Here is an 8,562-nt window from a genome sequence, read left to right on the forward strand (position 1 = left end):
TTCAGAAAAATTTATCTACCTTGGAATTGTAGTTACCAAACAATACTCCTTACTATTTAAAGATAATTTCCCTTCTCTGATGCAAAATCTCAAGGCAAACATAACATTTTGGAGAACTCTCCCAATTTCTCTGCTCGGAAGAATTAATGCCATCAAAATGGTCTTCCTCCCACAACTGCTCTACCTATACCAGAACATCCCAGTATTCATACCTAAATCCTTTCATAAACAACTGGACTCTATTATCAATCCTTTCATCTGGGACTATAAAACACACAGGATAGGTAAAAAACACCTATGTAAATCCAAGATGGAAGGAGGATTGTCTCTCCCAAATTTTATATTTTACTACTGGCCCGCTAACCTCCGCGCTGTTACGTTTTTGCTGGATGACGCACCCCCGCCATCCAGCTGGCTTAGCATGGAGCGGGAGGAGTGTCACCCCTTCTCTATTGGTGCTGTGATTTTGTCACCTGTCGATCTGGAGATGTCACTTTATCGTAACAATCCTATTATACATAGCACAGTCCGAATCTGGAAGCAAATTAAAGTCCACTTTGAGCTTAGACCAATATCATTCATGCTCCCTGTTGCCAGGAATCCCTCCTTTGCACCCTCTAACCTTGATAACACCTTTGAGCGATGGGGAGAGTTGGGGATAAGTACCATAGGGGATTTATATATAGAAGGGACCTTTGCTTCCTTTGAATCGCTGAGGGAAACGTATAACCTTCCCAGAAGTAACTTTTTCAGATACCTACAAATTAGAGACTAATGCTAAACCTTCCATGTTTGACGGATGCATAAAAATATGCCCCACCTCAGACAAACTGATATCTCGTCTATATGACGCTTTTCAATCTGTTAGCGCACCCTCTACTGATGCCATTAAGGCAAAATGGGAGGAAGAACTAGGGACTGATATTTCGGTGGCAGACTGGGAGGATAGCTTGGAGTATATCCACACCTGCTCCATTAACTCCAGACATCGTCTCATACAATTTAAGGTATTACACAGATTACACTATTCCAAAACTAAACTGCATAGGATATTTCCTGATACATCCCCTATGTGTGATAAATGTCAGGCTGAGCAGGGTACACTACTCCACTGCTTTGCCCTATGCTCTAGTCTGTATGGTTATTGGTGTGGAATTTTGGGGTCCTCTCTGAAGTTCTGGAGACTTCAATAGACCCAGACCCGCTTCTGATAATCCTGGGAGTGTCCGATTCCTAAACGGATTAACCAACTCCCAAAAACAACTAATCTCTTACAGTCTCATTTCGGCAAAAAAAATAATCTTGTTGTTTTGGAAAAGGAGGGAAGCGCCCTCTACCAAATTATGGCTCAGCGAATTGGCAAACACTGTACACTTAGAAAGAATTATATATATTCTGAACAATAAAGTATCAACATTTGATCAAATCTGGCAGCCTTTCCTCTCTTACCTGGACCAGTCGGCGCTGTGAATTTGTACTTTTTAACACACTCTCAATTGTCATATTGTAATCTACCTTTGGGCAGCGTGTGCTGGCCCCGACATTCGAGCAGTCGGGAGGGGAATAGGGTGGAATAAAGGGGGGGGGATAAAGGGGGGTATAAGTGGGGGGGTTACATCTACCCTTTTTCTTTCTACCTGTCCCTGTTCTATATGTCTTGTTTTGTAATATTTGTTTTGTGTTCAGAACTCTGGGTCTTGTTGTTCATGTCTGTTCTCTTATGTTTAGATAAGAACTGTACACATGTCTTTCATACCTATACACCATTCTTCTGTGTTCAATAAAAAATATTTGAACAGACCGCCTTACAGGAGCGATTAGGGTTAAGAGCGTCTACTAAGATGTAAATGTACGGTACCTGTGGCTGTAACGCACTGCAATGATGAGGCCCAACTGTAGGTGAGACAAACAAAAGACACACACTGTAAGAACTCTACACAGAACAGGGCTGATGCTACATGCCTTTATCTGGAGGTACTGCTTCAGTGCAAAATCAGATCCACATTTGTTTTCTGTTAAGTTCTTATAGTTTCAAAATCAAAACCCTAAGCTTAAATATGAAACTGTGTTTATTTGAAACTGTGTTTATGGACCATAATGTATTATTTTATTTCACTTAAAAGAAGGACAGGTGCAAACTTTGTACAGGTTCAAAGGCTAAGTTACTGTGACCCACAGCCTATACACACTGATAAGATCAGTCCCAAAGAACACCATAGGCATAATCTGGGCTAGACAGATCTATTAGCACCTCTGATTTCTATGCTTCTCTGCTCTCCCCAAGCTAATAATAGTCCATTATAATTTGAAGCAGCCAGATCTGTTTTAGTAACTCATTCAGAGTATGACAATTCTATTTTTGCAACCAACCAACATCACCAAAGGGTCACCTAGGGGCAGAGCTTTGTATGATTGTCTTGGTTACCTGCCAGACTTGGGACACAACCTAGAATTCAGTCCAGTTATTGGGTACACACAGCAGACTATGATGCCAACCCATCTGGCATAGATTTACCCAGACTGATGCCCATAATCCGCTCAAACTGCAGATGACTGAGCTGATTTCTCTCATTAGAATAGCATGTAGAATGTCAAAGATGGTGTAACAAACGCAGTGTTCAGGATACCTGTCGGTGTTGTGCTTTGTCCCTATGAGGGAGGTAAATCAAGACTGCCCTCTAGCTGTCACTAACCATGGTAAGATGGGAAACATGGTTAAAGCTAAAGAGAGCTAATCAGTTGACATACACTAGCCTAAATCATACTACACATGGCCCTGTAAACACACCTTCATGGCAGCCATGGCCTGGACAGTGAGCCCCAGCCTTGTAGGGGTGAGAGCAGCCAACATGGCGTTAAAACGTTTGCTCTTGTTCTGGACAGGAGAAGAGTACAGCCCATCTGCCGACACACAGCCAAACCTGGAGCAGGAGGGTCATAAAACACATTGATGCTGCATCCTTTACACTGTACACAGCTAGGCATAATTCAAGTGAGGACATATTCCAACGATGTCTGGAATGCATTCAACTTCCAAAGGCAGTTATAGAGAACTGTTCACTGACCCGGCAGTGGAGCACATAATATTCATATGTTATATAGAAATACAATGATTACAGTCCACTCACTTGCTGAGTAGGTTCTTCCTCGGTATCCTGACATTGTCGAATATCAAGATGCCATTGTCAACCCCGTGTAAGCCTGTGACAACACACACACACACACACACACACAGCATGCCTAAGTGTCAAATGTTCAATAAAAATCCACATATTAATACACAACTGTGTGCATTTGTGACAATAATAATTGTCTCACAGTATCATATTCATGGCACACAGTTGGAAGAAGAACACTGCTTGCAGGAAAAACAGGCCATTGAAAACTAGCTACCTTCTTTGTGCTTCATGTCAATGGCTGTCACTCCAGGATTCATGACTCCATGTCGGTCTCGGATTGGGACAATGAAACAGTGAGGACCTATGGGGATGAATACAAACATTGAACATACATTAGTAAATGCACAGGGGCTGTTGCTAAACACAATCCATATCAGACAGACTGTTGTATTGAGTGAGTCCCACCTTGGGAATCTCCATTGATGATGAGCTGAGCGAACACGGAGGCGTAATTCCCCTTCATGGAGTTTCCGATGTACATCTTCTGGGCATCCTCACACGGTGTGTGGATGATGAACTCCTGAAGGCCAAAAGAGAAATGGATATAACTAAATATGATCAGTAAAGAAAGGCCCAGACTAAAAGAGGGAACATACTGTTTGTACTAGACATGTCCATGACCTGCATATTTCACATACATATTGATATAGTTGTGTAACACAATATGATCTAGTCCACTGTGTTACGGATTACGTACAACAGACTGTATCATTTGGGGTATGTGGTATAATGTCCTCTGCACATAGTGGAACTAATTATGATACACTGTAACTAAAGTGGAATTTCATCCTAACCCAAATGACCGGTACAGTAGGTCAATGTTGAGTGGTGAAAAGAGGTTGCTGCCGTGTTGAACCAATCAACTGTCCATCAGTCCAGAATTCCTCATTACCTCAATGGTGTCACTTGATTTGTGAGTGTGTTATGCATGTTATTAAGCTGACCTGTGTAGATGGCTCGTAGCAGGCCTCTGTAAGGATTCCCCGGACGTTACTCCCATGACCCCTCTCTGTCATGGCAAACATCCCAGTGAACTCCGAATCCTGACAGAAGTTACACCCAGTCAAAACAATTGTGATGAAGAGTTGACAAAGGATTAAAAATTAAAGGCTAAATCCATTGTTGTATCGGATAAATAACAACATCCAATGGCACTATGTGCTGTGGATGAATGTGAATGTGTATGGCGGAAAAAGCTATGTGCAAGTGCATGCATGGTAAGAATGTAATGACAAGAGGCAGACATTGGGACAAAAGCTGTAAATGATCTGTTACATTACTTTGCATGTGAGCTGTGTGAGTGACAGTGGACACGTACCGTAACCGGGAGATACCATGTTTTTTTCTGTTCAGGGCTTCCAAGGTTTGTGACTGCACCACCAAACAAGCCACAGACCACACCCAACTGTGGACCAGAGGGGAGAATGCCAAAGAGCACAGTACAGACAGCCAGTACACACAGCCTACACAGTGTAATCATGAATTTGGTTATATAATTATATCATGCTTACCTTACTATGCCTATGACAAGCAATGCTTACCTGTGTGAGTGTGTGTGTGAGTGTGTGTGTGTGTGTGTGTGTTGGAGCAGGCAATTAGCATACCTTTACTCCAGTGGACATATCTGCAGAGCATATCAGTTCCGTGATACCCAAGCTCTTGGCTATGAAGCCTGGTTGTTTCTCTTTCATCTAAAAACCCCTCAAGACATACAACTCAGTTTCATATCTGAACAACACCAGGACAAACATTCTGCAATGCGTGAGGTGTAAAACTGCTGTCAGTTGAGGGGTGTAAAAGACTGAATTTGTTCACCTGATCTTTGAGGTGATGTCGCATTAGTGGCCTCGTTAAGATATACTCCAGTCTCTCCACCGTCAAATCTCTATTTTGGTCCAACGTGAGACCATAACTGTAGAATAAAGATGTGTTACATTTTAGTATGTGATAGAACTAAACATGAACAGTGAATTGAAAATGAACATCGCAGCTGTGAAATCAGCTTTTTTTTTTATCCAGATGTGCCCGCGACGCTCAACAGCTGGAAGCCGCACAAGCCCTTTTCCAACCGCTGAAAACTGTAGATAGATACGTAAAATTGCATGTCCTTAAACCTTAGCTATCACAGGAATATGTCGTGATGATCAACATATGATAGAAAAGTTGGATAAAACCACCAGTAAGAGATCACGAACCTGCTAGTTCGAAAGGGCTCGCCTTGGGATATTTCTTCACGAATATGATCTTTGGTTTCCCAAAATTCACCATCGAGGTATCTTGCAAGACTACTTGGAGTAGATTTGTCAGCCATTGATGTCTCATATATCCTCTCTTTTTGGGAAATATCCACTGTCAAGCAGAGCACACAGAGCACAACCAGACACAACTGAATATTGTCACTTTCACAGTCAACTTCCGCGTCCGGATGATGTCACTATTTGTGCAGCTGAAACGTGTACAAAATAATACATGGTTGCGATTACACAGGCAGCCCAATTCTGATATTTTTCCACTACTTGGTTTTTTGACCAATCATCAGATCTTTTCACAATATATATTTTTTATCGGATTCCTCAAAATACAAATTTGTGATTTTTTTTATTGGGTTATGGACACGCAGCAGTATCATACATTTTTTTACATTTAACATTTCTCTCAAAATGAGAAAGAAGATTGTTTGAGACAGACATGTATTTTTTATGGCAATTGAGGAAAAAGCATTCAACATGCACCAATCGAACATCATTTAATACCCTTCCGGTTGCTGTAAGGTCAACTTCATGAAAAATTGCCTATTCAATTGAATAGGCCTGCATAGGTTACCATACATGCCCAGAACTTGCTCATACATATTTTTCATAGAGGTTCATTCCTTTTCAAGATAGATATTGATGATATAGTGTACATGTATAGGTACATGGGAACAATTGAAAAAACGATTCAATGAGTAATGCACTGCATCATTTAATTAATGTCCCATCATACAGTGCATTGAAACCAAGTCTGAAACGCAGGAATTGAAATTCAATTATGTTGTGTGACTTACGCTCACTAGATGTCAGCAGAGAATAGACTATAGCCGACAAACTGGAAGCTACAGGTAACTGCCAAAATAATGGAAACGCTTGAGTAAACGAGGGATACAAAGTATATTGAAAGCAGGTGCTTCCACACAGGTGTGGTTCCTGAGTTAATTAAGCAGTTAACATCCCATCATGCTTAGGGTCATGCATCAAAATGCTGGGAAGGCCCTTATTTTGACTATCATGGCTATGCCCCCATAGGATGTAAACCGTCTCAGTCACCAGATCTCAACACAACTGAACACTTATGGGAGATTCTCGAGCTGCACCTGAGACAGCGTTTTCCACCACCATCAACAAAATACAACATTTCTTGCAGAAGAATGGTGTCGCATCCCTCCAATAGAGTTCCAGAAACTTGTAGAATATATGCCAAGGTGCATTGAAGCTGTTCTGGCTGGTGGTGGCCCAACGCCCTATTAAGACACTTTATGTTAGTTTCCTTTATTTTGGCAGTTACCTGTATGGTAAAGACAATGTGAATGCAGAGGTAAGCCTACTCTCTGAATGTAACAAAAATAGTCAATTTTTTTTAACATATGGTATTTCTTGAGCTACTAAAATAAACGTATGTATGTGTAATGCTTGACTGTCCACAGTGGATATTAATTGATTATCTGATCATTTGACTAATCAATTAACAGGGTGATTTATTAACCAATATCTAGATATGTAGCTAGTAAAAATGCTTAGGTTGCATTTAAACAGGCAGGCCAAAGTAGATATTTGGCCAATTATTTGCATATCTCATACCACAGGAGGTTGGTGGCACCTTAATTGGGGAGGACAGGCACGTGGTAATAGCTGGAAAGGTATCAACAACATCAAACACATGGTTTCCAACAGATCAGAACTTTTAGCTTAAAAGTGTTGATAAACTATTAGGCTATTTCTTCACATTATAAGCGCAGCAATGCGCACACGGAAGTAGGCTGTAAGCGAGAATGTTCCAATAGTGGGAAAACGCCATTATCAAAAGTAATCACAAATGCGATTATGCATGTAACGCTTTTATTATAAAGGTGTATTTTTATGGTGAAAAGTATCTTCCCCAAACTTGAAACTCACGCGCTGCTTTGTATGCCAGTTAGGCTCTACACCCCTTGTAAGGCAGATTAATGCGCTTAATTTTAAGAAGTTATTTGGCAATGTTAATTGTGATACAAACCTTATCAAAACATATAGGCCTATGGGCTAGGCTACGTGAGGTGTGCGACTATGATCAATCTCAAGGTCATCAGACTGTTAAATAGCCATCATTAGAGGCTGCTGCTGCCTATTTGAAATCACTGGCCACTTTAAGTAATGGAACACTAGTCACTTTAATCATGTTTACATATCTTGCACTACTCATCTCATATGTACAGTGGGGGAAAAAAGTATTTAGTCAGCCACCAATTGTGCAAGTTCTCCCACTTAAAAAGATGAGAGAGGCCTGTAATTTTCATCATAGGTACACGTCAACTATGACAGACAAAATGAGGGAAAATCCAGAAAATCACATTGTAGGATTTTTAATGAATTTATTTGCAAATTATGGTGGAAAATATAATGCTTCACAGTAGGTATGGTGTTCTTTGGATGCAACTCAGCATTCTTTGTCCTCCAAACACGACGAGTTGAGTTTTTACCAAAAAGTTATATTTTGGTTTCATCTGACCATATGACATTCTCCCAATCCTCTTCTGGATCATCCAAATGCACTCTAGCAAACTTCAGACGGGCCTGGACATGTACTGGCTTAAGCAGGGGGACACGTCTGGCACTGCAGGATTTGAGTCCCTGGCGGCGTAGTGTGTTACTGATGGTAGGCTTTGTTACTTTGGTCCCAGCTCTCTGCAGGTCATTCACTAGGTCCCCCCGTGTGATTCTGGGATTTTTGCTCACCGTTCTTGTGATCATTTTGACCCCACGGGGTGAGATCTTGCGTGGAGCCCCAGATCGAGGGAGATTATCAGTGGTCTTGTATGTCTTCCATTTCCTAATAATTGCTCCCACAGTTGATTTCTTCAAACCAACCTGCTTACCTATTGCAGATTCAGTCTTCCCAGCCTGGTGCAGGTCTACAATTTAGTTTCTGGTGTCCTTTGACAGCTCTTTGGTCTTGGCCATAGTGGAGTTTGGAGTGTGACTGTTTGAGGTTGTGGACAGGTGTCTTTTATACTGATAACAAGCTCAAACAGGTGCCATTAATACAGGTAATGAGTGGAGGACAGAGGAGCCTCTTAAAGAAGAAGTTACAGGTCTGTGAGAGCCAGAAATCTTGCTTGTTTGTAGGTGACCAAATACTTATTTTCCAC

The 8,562-nt window shown here is 41.3% G+C and overlaps 1 protein-coding gene across 1 annotated transcript in view; it reads right to left on the bottom strand.

Annotated features, from left to right (window-relative positions):
* Nucleotides 1–5,591, bottom strand: part of acoxl (acyl-CoA oxidase-like) — a 46,551-nt gene extending 40,960 nt beyond the window's left edge. The window contains exons 1-10 of the mRNA XM_041866140.2: nt 5,375–5,591; nt 4,995–5,091; nt 4,784–4,870; nt 4,498–4,584; nt 4,124–4,222; nt 3,585–3,699; nt 3,394–3,480; nt 3,129–3,201; nt 2,789–2,921; nt 1,859–1,893 (exon numbers count right to left, since the gene is read on the bottom strand). Coding sequence (XP_041722074.1) covers nt 1,859–1,893; nt 2,789–2,921; nt 3,129–3,201; nt 3,394–3,480; nt 3,585–3,699; nt 4,124–4,222; nt 4,498–4,584; nt 4,784–4,870; nt 4,995–5,091; nt 5,375–5,490 — 929 coding nt within the window. The 5' untranslated portion in view covers nt 5,491–5,591. The remainder of the gene's footprint in view (nt 1–1,858; nt 1,894–2,788; nt 2,922–3,128; nt 3,202–3,393; nt 3,481–3,584; nt 3,700–4,123; nt 4,223–4,497; nt 4,585–4,783; nt 4,871–4,994; nt 5,092–5,374) is intronic.
* Between the last annotated feature and the right edge of the window lie 2,971 nt (nt 5,592–8,562).

The sequence above is a fragment of the Coregonus clupeaformis genome, chromosome 37 (assembly GCF_020615455.1).
Source record: "Coregonus clupeaformis isolate EN_2021a chromosome 37, ASM2061545v1, whole genome shotgun sequence".
NCBI lineage: Eukaryota > Metazoa > Chordata > Actinopteri > Salmoniformes > Salmonidae > Coregonus > Coregonus clupeaformis.